Raw genomic sequence first — 20,700 nt, 5'->3', positions numbered from 1 at the left:
TAAAACAGAGAGCAAAGCAGTATGTAAAAATGGGATTTTAAATTTATGACAAAAGCTGCCAATCAATTTGTCTGGAGGCTAAATATTAAGCCCAAAACTGTCCTTCCCTCTATAACCACTTAACAGTGGCTCCAACAGTCAGTCAAAATGACAGAGTCCTGTGTTAAAGTGCCAATTCTACACAGCAAAATCTCCAGTGTTAAATTAACACTAGAGAGTGTCTATATGGGTCCACACCTCTGAGTGTTAAATACAACACTGTTGAGTGTTAAATTAACCCTTTTGACAGTGTTATATGTTTAAAAGTAACCTAGTCAGTTTTGAAGATTAACAATGGCTAACACTGAGCAGTGCTGATTTTTCTAACACTGGAAAATAACTCAAAATGTTAGAAATATTCCAGTGTTAGAAAATCAGCACTGCTCAGTGTTAGCCATTGTTAATCTTCAAAACTGACTAGGTTACTTTTAAACATATAACACTGTCAAAAGGGTTAATTTAACACTCAACAGTGTTGTATTTAACACTCAGAGGTGTGGACCCATATAGACACTCTCTAGTGTTAATTTAACACTGGAGATTTTGCTGTGTAGAGCATTTATTTCTAAATGAAGCTTATACATAAGTTCAATAAGGAATATCTGTAATCATTCATCTGCCGGCTTTTCTGGGTTTTTGCTTCCTGTTCTTTACATGACTACCACTTTCCCGCACTGTAAATATCAATAGTGTCATTATTGCTTTAGTCCAATCATCTTCTTACCCGTCTTCTGTGAGCCAATCAGCCTCCACGTTGTATGGTTTAAATCTGTGCTCTCCTGCCTTTCAGACTCTCATTTGTGGAACCCACCTCCTCCTCATCTCCACCTCAAAGACACCTCAGTCAGAGCTCCAGCCGTGCCTCAGTTTTCATCTTCACCACCCCCAGCATCTGGACTCCGGGGGTCCTGTCCTAAATCCTATCACCGATGGGATTCCATTTTGCTGTGATGGATCATCACAGTCTAATTGCCAAATACATTAACTCCTATATCTCAATAAACAATGATCAACTTTTCCAAGTGACCTCCCCTTATTGAACTGGACACTGGAGTCAGAGGTGTCACTGATTTGAGTGACAGATGTCCTAAACATAGTTTGTTAGCCAGGCCTCAACTCAGCCAGCTGGAGTCAGTGTTGGTTCCTTTTGGAGCATTTCTGATGGAATTTCTTCCACATGTCGTTTATTTCGTCTTTCTCCCTTCACGGCAGATGGCCGCCCCTCCCTGAGCTGGTTTGAAACCTGAGAGGTTTCTTCCTGTTAAAAGGAAGTTTTTCCTTCCCACTGTCGCCAAAGTGCTTGCTCATATGGGGTCATATAATTGTTGGGGTTTTCTCTGTATGTATTATTGTAGGGTCTACCTTTTATATAAAGAGCCTTGAGGCGACTGCTGTTGTGATTTGGCGCTATATAAAAAACACTGAATTGAATTGGAATTACCTTTAGAGTGATACTATGTGATAGAGAGGTTTTTGGTCAGATTAGTAGGAAAAAGATTTTATGAGTCAGCTTATTATGCAAATATTTGGGTTTTATGGTCGTAGCTTGTTAACTAAATGTTAGTTAAGCATTAGGCTTAACTTAGCATATCCACCCTCTCACCCAAATATGGCCACTTTTGGCTACAGAACTGAGGAAGTCTGTCCTCAGTAAAAATCATTATAACTTGTTTAATTTAAAAAGAATGAACAAAATCAAACAAAAATGGTTTAGCGTATTTCATTCTGATATGTTTACCATTTTTTCCCATGAACTCTTTCATTTAAAACATCCTGGAAACAATTCTTTCAAAACTTACATTCATTTCCATGTTTATTTCTCTCCCCCCCCCTTTTTTTTTTTTTTTTTTTTTTTGAAATGTTTCACTTTGTATGAATGTCTTATTGCAAAGATAGATTTTCAAATCTGCTTAAGCTTCACTCAAAAGAAAACCAACCAAACAAACAAACCAAAAACAAAACTGGCAAACTGACCATAAGAAACCTGGACTATAATAAATAACTTCAGTGTTCACACAGATGGTGAAAGAAAAAAAAAGGAATGCAGCAAATTCACATCAGTCTTAGCTGATCTGGTCCCGTGTCTTTTGGCCGGTCTGTGGCACTGTAGTCCTCTCTGGAGCCCTCAAACTATATTTCTCCCCTCTTGCACTACAAAGGCAACAATAACAACAGCTGCACTCATCGCACTGGACTTAAAACAGAAGTATGGCGGTAAGAGAAGTTAAGAAAGACGTTTTCCACCTCTGCGAAGCTGTTGCACTTGTCTTCTCTCGGAGTGTGGGGTTGCTTTTTTTATTTTAAGGCGCGGGTTGTTTTGCGCGTCAACAATAAGGAGCATGCTGTTGGAGCGACGGAGAGCGCATTAAAAGAGCGCATTTCACTCAATGGAATTCTTATATTTAGCTCCGTGAGGGACCAGCCAGACGAGCAGAGGAAAGAGGAAACCCTGATCCTGGTGTTTATCGTTTTGAGACCGCTTCGAGCCCCCAAAACTTGTCGTTCATATCACGGTGCACGGCTATGTGGTGATGAGGGCGCTGTGAGTGTGTGAGAAAGACGGGGGAATAGCGCAATTTTATCTACAGCTCCGGGAAGGAAAGATGATGATGGCCGGTGGTGGTGGTGGCGGAGCAGCCGTTGACCACAACGGGATATTCACAAATCCAAATCTCCACAGCCTGCAGCAGACCCATATGGACGCCGATAACCCAGACTCCCGCAAACGGCCGCTGGAAACTCCGGCTGAGGAGGCCGGCTGTACCAAACGCACCAACACTGGAGGTAAGAGAAAGCAGCCCATCCACCTCTTCTTCTCCACATTAACTCTGAGCCTTTGTTGTGCGCAACGGCAAAGCACAGCCTTCAGTGTGATACCGAAGCCCCATATGAGCAGTTCTGGGCGGCATGTTGGCTTTAACATGCAGCACCTGTGCACTTGGCACTTTGAGATACTGAGTGTGTTTATGGCTGTTACTTCATACGCTGCATGCTCGAGCAGCCCGACTGAGTGAGCGGCCTCCTCATCTTAGGTCAGCTCAGAATTTGAACTCGGCAACCTTTCTACTCCACATCTGGAGCTTTTGCTGGCAAGTTGTAATTCAGTAGACAGCTCTCTGTTCATCAGAGTTTGTGTCTGTTGGAACATTAGGCACGGGTTTCTTCTGCAGAGGCTATAGACAAATCTGAGGAGGAGTGACAGAAATGTCATCACAGTCTTCAAACGTTACCCTGAATGTGAATCAGTACTGATGCCTGTGCCCTGAGTCATAGGATCTGCAAAGCACTCACCTTTACCTTTGACCAGTACAAATATGACAAGTATGTGAGCCAAACTTTTAGCAGCGCACTGGAAAGGAAGCTGCTCTTTGATCTTGGACACTTTAGTGTTGATTTGTGAGCATTTTAAAACAAGTGGAGAAACAACAGAGCCTATTATTGTGTTGGTGATTTGTGAGATTGGAGCATCATAATCCTGATTTACGCTGAGTTGGAGCTTTTTTTTATTTTCTTTTTTGTGCTTTTAAGGTGAAATGAGCAAAAAAGCCAACAGATGAAACTCATACCACCCTGTAGGGTTTGTGCTCATCAGCACTTGGAGGCCCAATTCCTAGTAAACCCAGGTTATTTATAGGGTGTGCGTTGAGCCAGAACTCAGCATCTGTTTGGAATTGTTTTAGCCTCATGATGTCTGACATGCCACCTTCTAGCTTGCCTCTGTATAATGATAAGAGAACAACTGTAAAACACTAGAACACTAATTGAAAGCATGTAAGTGCTTGAGAAGCAGAGCTGGGTGCTGTAGTCCAGAATCGTGCATGAGAATCTATGCATTAAATTGAAGGCAAACGTCATTTTAAATGGGGGAATAGTGAGGTGCAGGAGTAGGGTACTACAGAAACACTGCAGTGCTATTTGAACAAATTGATCCTGATTTGTTTTTGTGGAGGAGTGTGGAGCGCTCATGCTTTATTATTTGTCAGTAAGATGCTGGAGTGCAGCAGTGAGGATGGTTGATTCCAGCTCCTGTACATCTTATTCCAGCTCGTGATTGTTCTGGTCTGCAACTCACAGGGACCACTTATTCGAGAACTTGTTGTTAATTAGACGTCTGCAGAGAACAAGCAGTTTCTTCGCCATATGTCACTGAAATTCTTTTTGTCTTTGTGTCCCTGACAGCCCAGCACTCAGTGATGGCAGCATTATATCCCATTTCTAACAGTACAAGTGCATCTTTGCTGCACTTCACTGAACCCCAGAAATGTAATTTCAGCAAGATACGCAAGGACCATCGAGCTACCAGACAGTATTTTAGAACACATCCAACCACCATATGTCATCCATTAGCACCCCTAAAACCACTGTAGAAAAGAGAAGTCACGCAGCGTTCCTGCTTCTAGGAGAGTTTTCACCATTTAGCTGCGGCACAGAGACATTGCCGCATTGTTCCCATCCTGGTGGTGTGAATTGAAATTTTGAACATTTGGGTAGATTCTAAAAAAAATATATATATAAATCACTACACAGACAGCTCAGGTTTTTTAGTGCTGGGTTTTGTATAATGGCATCAGACAGCGTTTTACCAGCCCCACTCTGTGTTCATTTCTGCATCACGCCTCCATCGTATTTTCAGAAAACGCAGCCGCACAATTAATTGTGTGCTGATGAACGTCTAACTCTGAAGAGGCTGTCTTGTTGTCTCAGGGGTGATTCAGATGACTTCCTGAAAGAGATTGTATCAGTGTGGAGAATACCTGATTGCTTAATCAAGGAAAACAAAGTGAAAATCCCATTTGTAATCATTAGCGTCTCATCCCCAAACCTCCTCTTATTTTGAAAAAAAAGGTGGACAGATAATTCACATAGCAAATTATAATGAGTGTGCATAAATAAATGTGAAGATTGAAGAACTTTATGAGCTTACTGTAGCATGTCCAGCTTGAAGAAAAGATGTATGTTTGGTCTGTGCTCAGCTATGAAATGGTGTTTCCCTTTAAAATCTAAAGGATGCGCTGCTATGCATGCTAAAAAGCCCCTGGCAACTTAAGGCTAATTCAATTTACAACCAGTGTAGTAACATTTGCAGTTTAGTTAGCTAACCTGAGTATAGTCAAGCAGCACCTCTATATGGCCTCCTTGCAGCATATACTGCCTTTATACTGAAATCCCAGCAAACGTGTATACTGCGTTTTATAATAATAAAAGCATCCAAAGCAATGAGGCAGAGTTTAACAGTTTTACTGAAATATAGTCGCGTATCCTTGCTTACCTGAAATGCACATTCAGAGGTTTGTAACGGCCTATACAAAACAGCTGTTTCATAAATATCCCCCCCTCTGCTTTATGTAACATTTTTTGATGTCAACTCCTGTTTCATCTCATATGATCTGCATGCATCGCATGTAACAATGCAAGCCCCCAGCCTTTCTGTTAGCAGTAGGGCTAGACAGCCTGATAATCTTCAATCATGCTTGTAATCACCAAGCCCTTGACTACGTCTGATATTGATCATGCTATTCCTACCGAACCGATCATTAACATGACTGGCAGTTACAACAAAGAGAAGGAAGCCGTGCTCTTTCAAGGCCGATCCCCTGGTTGTGCATTAAGAGTTGTGGACACTGAACGAGGAAAAACATTGCTCCTCTTTTATCAGCGTTGCTCTTCTGTCCTTAAAGTGAACATCTTTTATTCGTTCCTCTTTCTAATTACCCACACTCTGAGCCCATGTTGCTGCCAAGCATGTGCCTTCCAAAAAGGTTGTGTGGCTCAGGGATTAGGTATGATCTCGTAATGTTGCTAATGGAAAGGTTGGCAGTGGAATGTGAGCCATTTTTATTTTTTTTATTTTTTGGTGGGAAGGACACAGGTGCCCTTGCAGAGCGATGTGACGTGAGCGGACTGTGAATTTGCCAGGTGGCAGTTAAAGAGAGAATGAGAGAGCGATAGAAATGAAGACAGAGAAAAGCAGAGAGAGATAGACCATTAGGAGGGAGTGGAGTCTACAGGGGAACTGTGTCTATATACCAGAGCATCTCTCAGTGAATGAGACTGCTAGAATTTTCTGGAAGGCATTCCCTCCAAAGCCAAATGGGCCACGATGCTCAGGTTTGATTTGTGGATGAAAGTCATCAAAAAGCCAGGAAAAAGGCTGCTTTTTTTAACAGTTTCCCTGGAAATCACCATAAAATGAACCTGCCACCCTCAGGTCCACACACAGACACTGACATGCTCACGCTGCAGTTTTTACACACATTTACGCTCGCTTGAGATACCTCTCGGTGTAAGATTTATAGTCGTAGTGATTGGCTTCATCACCCCCCTCCACCATTCTGCGGCACTGCCATTTGCAATGGTTGATGAGCCCCTCCGCCCTCTCAAACATGGCCGTCTAAGGGATTGGGGGTGGGGAAAAGGAGAGGAGGAGGGTGGGTGGCGTAAGGCACGCCGTCTCAGATCACTCCTCCTCCACCTCCTTCATCATCTGCTTATGTTCTCCATACACCTCTTCAGCCACTATTGAAGGTCACTCCACATGCTTCTGTGCTCATCGCTGAAACCCGCTCCCCCCGCCACTTCACCTTTGTCACTTTCCACTAAAAAAAGTGAGTGAATGGACTGCCATACTTTATAGTGCTGCGTCAAAAGAGGCGGAGTAGGGGAGAAAATTCAATTTTTTGGGACCGGCATCAGGGGGTGGGGATATGACGTGCTGGAGGAAGCAGGCTACCCATTGGCCGAGCGAGGCGTCAGTCCTGCGTGCTGCTGCAGACAGACAGGCCACTCGATGAATATGGATGAGAGCAGTGAAAAGGGTGATGCGGCAGGGAAGACCCCCCCCTTCAAACCGATGCAGGCTTGAACAATGCGTGCCGTCTTTCACTGAAAACACCGAGAGCCTGCATTAGCATTTTCTTGGACAATTGAGGCTCTGGCCAGCTGCAAGCATGGCTCGGATGCTGCGGTGAAATCTCTTTTTCTGCACCCACTGATGAATTAGACCTCGGTGAAAAAGGTCGACTGGCCGCATTCCTCAACACTACCATTGCACCTATGCCTAGGCTAATGTTAAGATCCCATTTAGAGATTGTGTCCCGGCATTGATGGCGATCTGACAGAGGACTTGAGAAGCAGCAGATCTCAGAATGGGTAAGCCTCAAACTCTTTTTGTCTGACTTGTTGAATTGATCCATCGTGCTAGACTACATGCAATTTTACACACCGAGAGCTCATTTGTTCATTATTGCTCATTTGAGTTCCGTCGTCCTTGCTGGCTGTCAGGAGCAGGTTAGTCCATTGAAATGCAGAATGGGTACTTGGAGGGGTAGTGAGAAGGAGGGAGTACGGTCACAAGGCATTTCCTTCTGACCCACCCCCCTCCAGTGACTTAACTAAACACATTTGGCTCAAAGTCCACGTCTCCAAGCCATCCTTCCAGCACTGGAAGCAGGGGTCTGAACTAACACCCCACTGGCTCAGCTTCCCAATGTGCCCCACTGCTCCCGTTCCCTGGCGGATTGCAGCAACAGATTGCCATGTTTACTCTACCACATGACGCCATTAAAACCTGTTACTGTGATCTCAGACACTAGGACAGAATTAATTATTGACTAATGACAGCAAACGTGGCTGTAAGGGCGATGGAGGGAATCTTAGTGGCTTCCTCCCCTGCTGGGTTTACTCTGGCTGAAGATGAGCAGAAAGTTACGCAGTGGGTTTGGGCTTGTCTGTCAACAACAGGTCGTTGGATGTTTAGATCCTGCAATCAGCATCACTCAAATGAATTTCTTTGTGTGGCTACGGTAGCCAATATTCGTGATAGGGTGATGGAGGGCTGAAAAGCTTTACAGCGACCATGTCAGTCATGAATCATGCTTATTTGTTCTCCAAGGTCATTTTATTGTTGCTCATTGTGAGAGAAGCAGGGGTGATTAGAGTGAGTTTTGCAAATCGTCCTTTTGTTCTGAGAAGACCAACATATTGACCAGCACCACGAGCTGTTCATCACGTTCATATGTGTCATTTCATATTAATGTAGCAGTCCTGTGAATTTGGACATCTCACACGAGTATGGACAATTAGGTGAAATTAACCATCATGGCATGGCAATCATGTGCATTTGTCAGAGCTGTTGGTTTTGGGTGATGTGCACCACAACAAGCCTGTGTCTGAATGAAACATGAGGGGCATATTAATGCAATAAGAAGAAGTAACGTGTAGGCTGTGAAATCCCTTCATGTCACAGTGCCATGTTCATTCACATCTGATTCTAATGAGGGCATAACTGAGGCAACAGGTTGGTCCACCTCAATCCATCCAGCCACCGTGCCGGTCAAGCTCCAACATTCGATACCCTCGGCTTGACACGGGACACAGCGATGTGGTGACAGACGCCGTGGCTTTCAAAAAGCGATCTTGTCTCTGTGCTTGAAAATGCATCAGAAATCTCTTCAGACAAACGTGGACAGTGCCTTTTTACATCTCTGCCCGCTCCAGTGACGTCACCCTTGAGGCAGCTGAAAAAGGATCGAACATGACGTCATTGCATCCAGATCAGCATGCAAGGCAGATTATGTATCAGTGCTTTGGTATACTAAGTACGCACCTGTATCAAGTGTTTACTATGACGTCATTAGTATAATATCAGTAATTCAGTGGGTAAACCCAGCTGCCACGCATCTATAAATACAGCATATTTGATGCATTGTTAGCAGGTTCTTTTATTACATTTGGGCTCAATATGTGGCTGATTTGCTTTTTACTAGACTACACACTCAATGTGATCGGGGCTTTCTTGGAAGGACACTTTTCCCACTTTGGGGTTGATTAATTCTAAATTGCCACTGTAGGAAAATGAACTTCCCAAGCTAAAAGGCAAACGCGGGTTTGAAATTCTTCGAACTGACGTTCTGTCACTCACTGACTGCTACAAGCAAATGTAAGCCACAGAAGCCCCTTCCAAAATGGAGGAGATTTAGACCATCTTGGCAGTATACCCTTTGAGCAAATCTGTGGGATTGGTTCCCATATGTTCTCCACGCGTCTTCTAATTACAAAGGCTCACTCTGTACTGGCATCCATGAACTGTATGGATAATGAGTTTGTGTTTTTTACAAGATACATTTTCAGATTCAGACTGAACTGCTCCTTCTACTTTCCTGTTGTTCACGTGTGAGAAATGATTAGTAACACTGGGTTTGGCTTTGAATTCAGTCAGAGGTTGCAAAAACTCCTTGAAAATAGATAAATTTAGACCTCTGCAAACTGGAAAGGAGGTCATCATTTACTCTACAAGAAATCTGGGACAGGACACAGAACATGATCTCTGATAGAATGTGAATGTACTGAAAGCTACAAAGACTCAAAAGACAAAATCTACTTCTAGATCTTCTTCTAGATCTACTTCTAGATCTAGACCAGAGTAATACAGGAACTTGGTTATAATTTTTATGTGAAAGCTATTTTTTCTTACTCTGGTCTTTTTTTTATGGTAACAGTTTGATGCATACAAAAATTGCAGAGATGCTTTATAAGATGTGACCCTTTCCCGTTTTGTGTCTCTCTCCCCAGAGGAGGGTGAGTACTTCCTGAAGGTGCTGATCCCCAGCTATGCAGCCGGCTCTATAATTGGCAAGGGCGGCCAGACCATCGTACAACTGCAGAAAGAGACGGGTGCCACCATTAAGCTGTCCAAATCCAAAGACTTCTACCCAGGTAAGAATGAGCACTCGGTAATTAAGATTGATGATCACAAAGGCTCATATACACGAGTCGTCTGACTCATCACCCGGCCAAAGGAGCGACGTCTTAGTGGAAGACTGATTTTGATATTTCCTCTTCATTTGGCTTCCCAGGAATAATTGCACTACATTTTAATCATGCAGTAATCATGAGCTCTTTGAACTTATTATCATTATGTCCTTGAGAGACTAAAGATGCATGGAGATGTTACAGTGGTAGACAGTTGCAGACAATTCCAGACTTTCTTTGAATGTATAAAATTACTTTTTCACATTTTCCTGCTGACAGCGATGTTGGAAATAAAAACAAGAAATGTGTGCTGGCAGTGACGGGGCTATGACACAGGGCTGAGCGATACAGGGAAAAAAAAATACATCTCGTTATTTTTAGGACTGAATGGCGATACATGATATGCGTTTGATATATGGTACAGGTGCAAGTATGCGTGCTCTGTTAACGACAACAAAAAAGAAATTGTAAAAGTCATTTTTAATACTTTTGTTTTTCCACCAGAAGCTGCTGCAATTTTTAAGAAACCGTTTTGTAAAATCATTTTCCATATTTTCTTCTTGATATTTAAAATCTACCAGGTCACCAGCAGCTCATATGATTAGGGTTTGTTGAATGCTGACTCCTTTCTATAGATAATCTGCTTATTTGAACACCCAAGAGGAAAAAGATTTTAACAAACAACCCGCAGTGCCAAAATGATTTTATAAGACTTTGTTAACGTCTGCAAATATTGGAATATTTGCTTATTTAGCATGTGGCAAAAACACAAATCAAACATAACCCTAGCTTGATTGCAGGTGACTTAATGGATATTTAGAGGTTATATTTTTAATTGTCTAAACTGTTTTTACTCAGTCAGGCACAGCTCTGTTTCTTTTAAGTGAGGCTGTATGAGATTCTGGTGCACAGTCAGTGTGTCGATGGCAGGGGCATGGACTCGAACAGGAGCTAAATCTTTGCTACAGATACTGCTTTAGTCTATTAATAGAATCAATAACAGTTTCGGTGTATATCTAGAAAAGCTTCACAGTTTTACCTACTGTCAGCTGCTTTCCATGAAGAGGTTAAGGTTAGATTCATAAAACATGGGAGTTGATTGTTTGCTGTTGTCTCACCTTGTGTGACTTCGGTGTTTTAAATGGTTAGTTTGTATCCAAATGCATAAAAAACACAAGTCACACCAGCAGCCCCTGTTTTCTGTGAGGTAAGAATAGTTATTTATTCTTCAGCGATGTCCACTGGCTACTAGCTTCTTGTTTTTGTTCACATTAACCCACGGCGTCAAACTTTGACTTATTTCTTATTGTCGGAGCAGCGTTGTGTGTGTGTCCCTGATTGCTACAGGAGAACGTTGTCAGTGAAGTTAAAGCAAAGAGATACTGAAGAGTGCAGTGAGAGCTTTACTGTAGAAAATGTTTTATGTAATGCAACATAAAATCTCTAATATTGTCCCATACAGGCAGATTTTAAAAGTCTTGGGTGTCCCCAGAATAAAATTCAAATATCAGCCCAACATACTACACAGATGGTCGGGTTTTTTTTGTTGTTGTTGTTTTAAATAGCTGTTTCAGTTTCTGTAGACTCAAATTGTACTGGAACAGCTGCTGCACCTGTCCGTTTCAGGAAGATGTCTGTGAATGACAGAGAGGAGCAGACAATAGGAGCAGTGCAGTCGGTTAGTAGACGACATGGCTGCCGATACAATCCTGAATAAAAACTGTCCACGGCTTCTTTCTCTCTGAACGATAACTTAACATGTAAATACAGCCAAATTCTTAGCGCAGTCTTTTTCTTGTATGTGAATAAGTAGCTTGTCAGATAGTGTTACAGTTACAAAAATCCAGATTTTAGCAGTGCAGAGCAGCATGTCTGTGTCTTGAGTGTGTTAGGTTCCGGGCCACATTTGATTCAATATTTCATAGTAGTTAAGAAAAAAAATATGGCCATGAAAGTAGACTTTGAAAGTAGACTGACGCACATAAAGTACCATCACAGATAGTAACACACACTCACTAGTTCACTATTTGTTGTAAATTGTTCCTTAAACTTTGTACAGGTCAGGGTCTTCCTTCATCATTTCATTTTCCCTAGCGCTAACCTGTGTGCATACAGTCAAAGCTAATAATTACATTAAACACGCAAGCCACATTAGACCCATGAATCAACAACGGGATTGTCGTGTTCCAGTGGAGACAGGTATTCAAGTGATGGGAAAACATGAAAGTGTCTACTTATTGGCTATTTTAATTTTCATTACTTTATTTGCTGTCACAGATCCTCAAATCTGGGGTTCAAGCCCCAGATGCCACACATGGTCAGACTCTGTGGCTTATCTCATGCTATACTTAAAAATGTATCAGAAATCTTTTCATATAAACACGGACAGTATTGCATGAGGGCCTTTGGGTTTGTGCTACGTAAGTAAAATTTTGCTTTCAGCGGCATCTGGTTGCTTTAACCAGCTAGAATGGCTTCAGGTCCTGGTATAACAAAAACACAAGCCCCCAAAACACTGTAAGTACACCCTACAGTTAAACTGATAGTGATCTTTGTTGATAAAAATTTGCTTTGTTGCATATCTAGCCAATCCCTGTTAGCAGCAGGCTATGATACTCCACTTTCACTGACCCCAGAAAAAAGTAAAGAGTGAGTGGGCAGGACTATGAATGAATTTTAGCTCAGCTGCTATTGGTTACTTAATCTCTTTATAGAAAAAAAGAGAAGATTCTTATTGGCTTGTAACACTGGAAGGTGGTTTGTTGCCAGGGTCCCAGACGAATGCTGACATTAGATGATTTTAGACTTCAGAAATCTTATAACACCATACAAACTCATTCTCATGACATTTAACTAGGGATGGGTATCGTTTAGGTTTTATCCGATACCGGTGCCAAACTGGTACTTTTGAAACGGTGCCGGTGCTTAAACGGTGCTCAAACCGGTGCTTAAAGAATGGAGAACACCAACTTTGTCCAAAAACCTCTCATGTTCAGCTGTTTTTTTGTAAAAAGATAACAATGTTAGCCTTTTCTGCAGCTATGGGGCATATATGGTATCACTCTTGGCTGGAAGCAGTGCTTAAACAATGGAAAAAACACAAACTTTATCCAAAAACCTCTCATGTTTAACTGTTTTCCACTTTTTCTTTGGTCATTTTAGCCTTTTTGGCCAGGGTGAAGGGAGTATCTGCCATCAAACAAGAAGACAGCCGCATGTAGCTATGATGATGTTTGCTAGTTCACCTTACATGCATTAATGTAATAACGTGGTTAGCCTACTCAACGTAAATTACACACGAACAACATTAAGCTACTCACGCAGAGAAGAACGGCTGCTGCTGCATCATCATCCGTCATCATTTCTGCTACACTGGCAGGGCTAGGGGCCAGTACTCTATTCTTCGGGTTTTTGGGGGATGTTGCTCCGGGTCCGATAACTGGCAACCCACCCGCAGTAGAGTGAGGTCTCGCAGCAAGCTATCAAATACGGCGCATTTCTCGGCTTTTAAAAAAACCGCTATGCGTCGCCAGGTGTTTCATCGGATTTGAGGTGTTACCTCCTTTGCACAGTATCACAGTATCAGCTTAAAGCACTTGTTGCAGGCTGCTGAGTTTGCATATTTTGCTGTGAAGTACAGCCATACATTTGACCGGTCCTCCTTGGGCATTTTTAATCTGTAGCTCTGTTCTAAAAGAACGTACGTACCTGGACCCGCCTACTATCCTCGGAAACGTAAAATGATTGGCTAGAATCTAAAGTGTATCACAGCTCAGGAAAAAAAAGCACCGAAATAAAGCACCGAAATGTGCGCTGCTTTTCGGTCTGGTTACTACCGTTTATGTCAGAACCGGTACCCATCCCTACATTTAACCTTTTTAAAATATCGATATCTCGCCCAGCTCTATTATTGCAGGGAACAAAAGTCCCGTTGCTGGGAGGTGAACCAGGTTCAAGAGATGCCAAGCTTTCTCGTATTCAGTGCGGTTACATAGCTAGCAGGTTGCGCATTTATTTGTTATATGTATTTATATCATTGCAATACATCAACTGTCTCACACTTAAGGAAAAATTATGCAGGGCTGCCATCTTGTTCGCCTCCTCTGAAATGCAAGTGCAAATGCTGTGCTGCAGAGGAGATGCATCCAAAGCATTAGCTGTTTTGGAGGGTGTCACTCAGACCAGGAGACGGATGTCCGTGCAGCTCACTGACCCCTATCATACGGAGGTCAAAGCTGAACCATCTTATCCTCCAAACACAAAACGGCTGAGTTGTAGAGGAGTCTGGCTGTTTGTCCTTCATGCCTCAGAGGACACTTCAACCTGCTGAAAAATAACAGGTGCTTAGCGTCTTGCTGCTCATTAGGTCCAGATGTTTTCTGTGATATCTGATGCAAGCAAATAATCCCTGTGTAGGAGTGTACTTTTAGTTTAGATGTATTGAAGAGCAAATTACCTCTTTTGATGGGAAATGTAGGTGTGTAGATTTGTCAGAAAGTCTCCAGATGTGTTCACATTGGACTTACAGACAGTTCTCAAATTGCTTTTAGCAGCTGCTACATGCTATCCTCAAATTTTTTTTTTGAAGTTTTGAACACTGAACACTTTGTATTAGGTTATTTGCTTGGTGACAGCAGGATCATCACAAGGTTCCTTTAATTTAACTACACGGTATCGTTTGAATGTGGCCTGTTCCTTTGGGACCTGGATGTGATATATAGACCCTGTGCACGAGAAAATGCTAACTTCCTGGTTTGAGACCGGATGTGGGGTTGTACATTTCCGGTAGCTTTACTTTGCGGTCAATCGCTACTGCGAAGATATACTCCAAAATCATGTCCAAAACTCGAAAACGGAAAGATCGCGTTAAGTTACAAAGAGCAGAAGGTGGGAACACTCACCACTGTTGTGTCATAAAAAATCTAATGATCAATTTTGACGTTTAAAGAGTTTAGATCGATCAGTTGTTTACATCACTCAACACAAGCAGAACTGCATTACAAAATCAGAAGCACATCTCTGTATAGTGACAGTTATTATGATTTAAACAGGCAAATGTTCAGCATTCAAACTACAGGTGAAGAACAGTCAAACCAGATGTTTCCCCCGTTATGTCGATATCAGCTAGTCAAGTACACACCTACACAGCATGTTAACAAACCGTGAAAAAAAGCCACACAAAAAATGAATGATTGCTGGTAAGGGTTTCTGTACATTAGTATTTACGAAGGGTATGTTGTGACTTACCTTCAAAATTACAGTGTTCCCTCGCTATAACGCGGTTCACCTTTCACCTCGCTGTTTCGCGGATTTTTTAGTGCAAGTTTGCATGCTTATTTTTACGTCACATTGTGTCCTGCGTCCTGATCGCTGCAGACGATCTCCTCCGTGACGTCTCTCCTAAACAGTACAGAATCGCTGCATCGATCGTTAGCAGTGTGACTCTGAAGTGCAGTACTGTATGTCCACGATGTCCATGAAACGTTTTGCACCGTCGAAAAATAAAGTTGGCTACTTGATTTCACCTATCGCTGGTTATTTTTAGAACATAACACCCGCGATAAACGAGGGAACGCTGTTTACAGATACTGAGAAATATAACATTTGAATCCCTTTTCTCTTTTGCTCTGAGGCGCGGGGGAAAAAAATATCGACAAGTCGATGAACATCATTTATAGATATATTGGGTAAATGCCCAAGACATCTATAGAAATGTAAATCGCCGCTTGATTCATTCATTTGCTTAACTTGTTTTGGACCGCAAACAAGGCGCAAATAGGACACCGGAAACAAAGCTCCCCGCAGGAGTTTCCGCACCGGAAGTAGCATATGCTAACGTGCACATAGTCTATTGGACGTACTGGACTGCGGCAAAGAATTACTGAACGCTGGGGGAGAGGAGAATGAGGATGTGTTGGGAAATATTTTTCCACCGTGTTTCTGTTAACCACGGTGAGAGGATAGATGTTTGGAGGGCATGGCTTGAAATTCTCAACAAAGGAGGCCAGCCATTTTGAGGGAATGGATTACAGCTACTACTCAAGCACTGGAACAAATGAAAGGAGTGATATGTATATCCTTATTTCCCGCTTGGTCTCTGGATGTGCTCATAGGCCACCACCTGCTCTGCCCATCCCCCTACTCATCATCATGTTGAGTGAGAAGAAGAGTTCAGGGAGAGGGAGCTGGCAAGAATTTGATTGGGTGGTTGTTCTGGCCCACACAAGTCAAATTAGGACTGCTACTGTACAACAGTTGAGAGCGCTGCTTTACGAAGTAGCCTGTGGAGACTAAACGATGCTGATTTAACTCTTCTGGATTCTTAAACTCACGTGCCACATCTGTGTGACCTTCAGTGATGAATCTGCTGCATTTTGGGTTAGCGTAGCATGCTAATGCCATTGCACACAGTTCACACCATCGTTGCTCACCCACCAGCAGACTGAGCTCGCTCACAACGCTCAAAATTGCATCCTAAAGAAACCAGTGCAGCCATTTTCTTTTGCAGTTTTCTCTGTAGTGGTTCTCACCCTCCCCACATCACCCACCCATCAGTGGACAGCTTCAAACTGTGAATTCAGTAGTCTTGGTGGGGATCTGTACAACCGGGCCCTGCTGCGGCCGACTGTGATGGATGACCGGAGATAGTGAAGGGTGTGGATGATGCATGATTGTATGAGAGCGTGGGGACAGCAGAGCAGGCCCAGAAATAGCCTATTTCAATCTCTCTCTGTGGACTTGACCCCTCCCAGCTGCACCCGAGCTTCTCCAGCACACGCCAAGTTTCCCCTTCCCTCCTCTCCACACACTGTTTTGTTCAGATTTGGTTCCTGGTAGTCAGGAGAGTTCGGGCCAGATACCATGACATAATTCTTTAGCTAAACTTTAGTTTCCGTGCTCACTTTTTAACACATGAATGCTGACTCTTTAATGACCTGCATCAGCCTCATCTGAGATGTTCCTTGATTGTATTACTGAAGCCTGTATAAATGCTGTACACTATGCATTAAGCACGTATACATCTCTACTTGCACCTTCTTACACACACACACACACACACACACACACACACACGCACACACACACACACACACAAGCAGCTGCAAAGAGACCCGTGGGAGTTTGGGATTTGAACATAAACTTAGAGCCAGATTTCAACCCTTTACTTTGTGCAGTTGGCCTTCAGCCAGCATCTTAATTTGTACAGCACAGAACAGATGAGGTTGTCGTGACGTCGCTGAAGTATGTTTTTCATTGTCTAATCATAAAAAAATCATGACATCATGCTGGAAACCACCACTATTCCACAGAGTATAAGATGAGGTCTTTTCTTCAAAGAAGAGCAGACAAAGAAACTGTGTTAAAGTAAACTTTCTGTTTTACTATCTATGTGCATCACATACTCATGCACCCATATGGACAGTGTCACTATAGGTGAGGATTTCAAACCGATTAAAACTGGAACTTTTCACAGATTTATGGCTGTGCCTCCAGTGACTCATAATTGTGTGCTATTGTGTCTGTGCTGTTCTACTTTCTGGTGCTAATATGATGCAGAGAGCAAGATGACCTGAGCTGCAAGTACAATACAGGATGTATCATTGCATTAAAAAAAACAACACAATCACTGCTGTTCTTGGTGATTGACAAAGGTCAGCTGATTAAAAGGACACCAGTTTTACACTCAGAGGTCAGTTTACTACAGACCCCCACCCCCCTGTTGGGTTTTGTCGAGGGAAAAAGAGCTGTGTGTAAATTTGCACACATGGCTTAATAAACCGTGAATAGAAATTTCCATGCACAGAGTTGCAGTCTGCACACAGATTTACAAATGACGTCGTCCTTCACAGGACTTCTGTGCAAGCCTCAAACTGAAAGGTTGGTTTTGGAATGAAGAGTAAAGTAAATATAACGTTACACCATGAAAGCTGTGAAATGCCCTGTGCAAAACTAATACTAAATGTTATAACTTAGTATTAAACCCAACGAAATAGACATTTTTAATCAATGTCAGTCAGTGCAGCGCTGGTTCCAAACAGGTTCTGTCTTTTGAGTAACACCCTACATTACAGCAGAATTAAATTAAAAATTATGTAGCACTACAAGCAGCAGTTAAGGTAATGGATGCATACAATCTGCCTCTCTATGTCAATCATTGCGGAATTTTTTGTTGTTGTTGTAGCCCCTCCCATACCCACTAGTCACTGGTTCGAAGCTTGGGCCCTCCAGGTTTTTTGGCACCAGTCTTTTTTTTTTTCCTGGGTGGAAGTATGTGGAACTGGCCTTAGATTGGAGACTGGTACAACTGAAGGATCTTGTTATATTGTAAGGTCAGGTATTGCTAGACCTCGACTTGGCTGCAACACACTACCTTTTGTGCTACATTAGCAGTTGGTCTAGTCACTTGTTAGTGGCCTTATTTATTTGACAGCATGCTGAAAGGTAATTTCTTTTTGAACCTCCATCTGAGGTTCTGCTACCTGCAAATACCTTATTTTCTTAACTTTTGTACTTTTATTTTTTGAGTCATAAATGTCATGTAGCATAAAACTATTATTCTCATTTTCAGCTTGGATTCTATTAGAATAATTTGCATAATGTACAGTTTGAAAAAAACATGAAAACATTAAACTCTCCCTTTGAGTTAGTGGTTCATAAACAGTGTGGGCACCACTGGTTTGGTGGGGAACTGCTGGAGATATGCAGTAAAACTAAGGCAAATGAATGTGATCTGTTTATGGAACAAGAGTTTTCTGTTGTTATCTACTAACCTCAATTTAAGTAAAAGACAACTTGGATCCTTTTTAAATAATTGAGAAGACATTTTCAGTGTTAGGTGTTTAAAAAAAATGCCACTGCTTTAAGCCAGCTTTCTCCTGATTAGCTTTCCATTGCAAACAAAAGGGTGGGGCAGCAGGTGTGTGGGGTTCCTGTTCTCACAGCTAGTGCTGATATGACCATATTTGGAATAGCTGCTCTTCATGAAATCAGACAGAATCTTTTTCTTACAGAAATCCCATTAGTGCCGACAGTGAGAAAGAAGGACTACTTGTCTCATAGTGTCCTAGAACCCAGTACATTGGTGTCTAATTTAGTGGCTTATTTTGTTGTGCTGGATGTGTTTACTGTGTTTTTTAAAAGATTGACAGTGGGATTGGCTGAAACTTTTGGTCAGGCAAAAATGGAATATTTGTGGATATCAATGGCGGATTACAAAAAGATCCCCGCATTTAAAATCAGTGTTTACATTTTGGAGAGGCATGCCATGTTGCAACAACATGGCATGAATATATTCAGAATGGAGCTTTCCAACAAAGAATTTTCGGCTCAATTTGTAGTGTGAACAATTACTTGGAAAATCTGCTGATGTGATGACAGTAATTATGGGTGATATTTTATGTGTGGCAGGCTAAGAGTCAAAATAAATCAGGCAAACGATTTGGACCGGCTAATGCAGATGTGTATTTTCTGTCAACTAGAGAGAAACTTTGAAACTTTCTTACTTTAGGATCAAGATAGAAGACCTAAGTCACTGGTCTCGTGGGGAAAGCTGAAGACTGAGATGTTTGATCTCAGGGGCACTGACACATTTCTCTCTGTTGCTGCTGGTCTTACTCCGTGACTCAAGAGTAGAGCTTTTCTTACAACACTGTCATCTGATGCACACAATCGAGGATGTGAAAAGGGTGGGGGGAAAAATTCAGACAGTTTCACATCCTCTGTATAGTGACTCATTAGTGACAAAAGTTATAGTAACACATCATGAGATGTGCTCTTAGCAAAAACAACCGTATTGATACGGGAGCAGAATTGTCAGTCTGTGAAAACCTTTGCAGAAGCAGAGACGTTTAACTGATAACTACTGTAGCAAGCAAAGCAGAAGGACCTCTTCAGCATTTAATGCAGAAACAACAAAGACTCGGGGCAACGTATCTTCTAAGGATGCGTTACATCACTTAAGATGGCCTAGTTTATGGGGCTTTTTCAAGGAATGAGGTTGCTCAGTCTAAAAAATTATAGTAAGTCAGGCTAAGGTGAATTTATTGAAGTCGCAGTTCTGTGTGGGTGTGATTCAATTTTGCTAACAGACTGGTTCCTGGGATTTTGTCCTTGTTGTTCGTATCCTGACTGCATATTAAAGTTCAATTCATACACAAGAATTAATCTTTTTACCATTTCCTCCAGCATACTTGCTATTAATAAACGTGATAGAGAAATGGAAGCAATTAGGCTTAATAGGGAATAACACCCACTGTTCAGTCACAGATTCATTTTCTAATGGCTGGGCTTTTCCCCCAATGCAGCATATATCTAGAAAGTATTGTGTGTTTTATATAATGAATGATATCCATTATCATTATGAAATATTGCTAATAATGTTCTGTGATACATGTGCTGACATAAGAGTCTGCAGCCAGTGAAGCACTTGCACGCACAAGCTGCAGTCTGTCACTTTGTTATTTCATGAAGGACAGGCAGGTGCAGCAAAACACTAAGAGATGCCAAATGGGCTTTTGTTGCCACTGGTGCTAATATACTATAACTGTGTGAAAAAGTATGGTGGGAGTTAAAAGAGTAAGAGTACAATGATTGTGAAATTTAGCTTATTCCTGTTTTTGTGTGTGGAGAACAAAAACAACAAAAATCTTTATTAGACATAAGTAGGGCTGCAGGGTGCAATTTATTTGATGAGTGTGTGCGTTACCGCTAGGTTAACACTGTACTTATTAGCATTTTGAGCTTAATTCTTGCTGTTTTAAACAGAAAGTGTAACATATTCTGATTTTTCTCCACTTGGATGAGTGAGCAGGCTTGTTTTAGGTTTAGCTGCTGTTGGTGACAGATGCTGATGGCAGTGAAGTTGTAAAAAGCATCTGCTTGTTATAAAACTTTTATTCAACCCAAAATGTT

General features: G+C 42.0%; 1 protein-coding gene across 2 annotated transcripts in view; it reads left to right on the top strand.

The window, feature by feature from the left end:
* The first annotated feature begins 2,116 nt into the window (after positions 1–2,116).
* Positions 2,117–20,700, top strand: part of nova1 (NOVA alternative splicing regulator 1) — a 28,680-nt gene continuing 10,096 nt past the window's right edge. Inside the window, exons 1-2 of one of the 2 annotated variants that reach the window (XM_084941530.1) lie at positions 2,117–2,823; positions 9,610–9,753. In XM_084941530.1, coding sequence (XP_084797656.1) covers positions 2,643–2,823; positions 9,610–9,753 — 325 coding nt within the window. In that variant the 5' untranslated portion in view covers positions 2,117–2,642. Of the gene's footprint in view, positions 2,824–6,580; positions 7,189–9,609; positions 9,754–20,700 lie in introns of those variants that run through there. The other variant, XM_084941531.1, reaches the window with a different exon arrangement.

Source organism: Perissodus microlepis, chromosome 10 (assembly GCF_051167445.1).
Source record: "Perissodus microlepis isolate ML-2025 ecotype Zambia chromosome 10, ASM5116744v1, whole genome shotgun sequence".
Classification (NCBI taxonomy): domain Eukaryota; kingdom Metazoa; phylum Chordata; class Actinopteri; order Cichliformes; family Cichlidae; genus Perissodus; species Perissodus microlepis.
The sequence above is the reverse complement of the archived record's forward strand: the minus strand, read 5'-3'. Positions and strand labels throughout refer to the sequence as shown.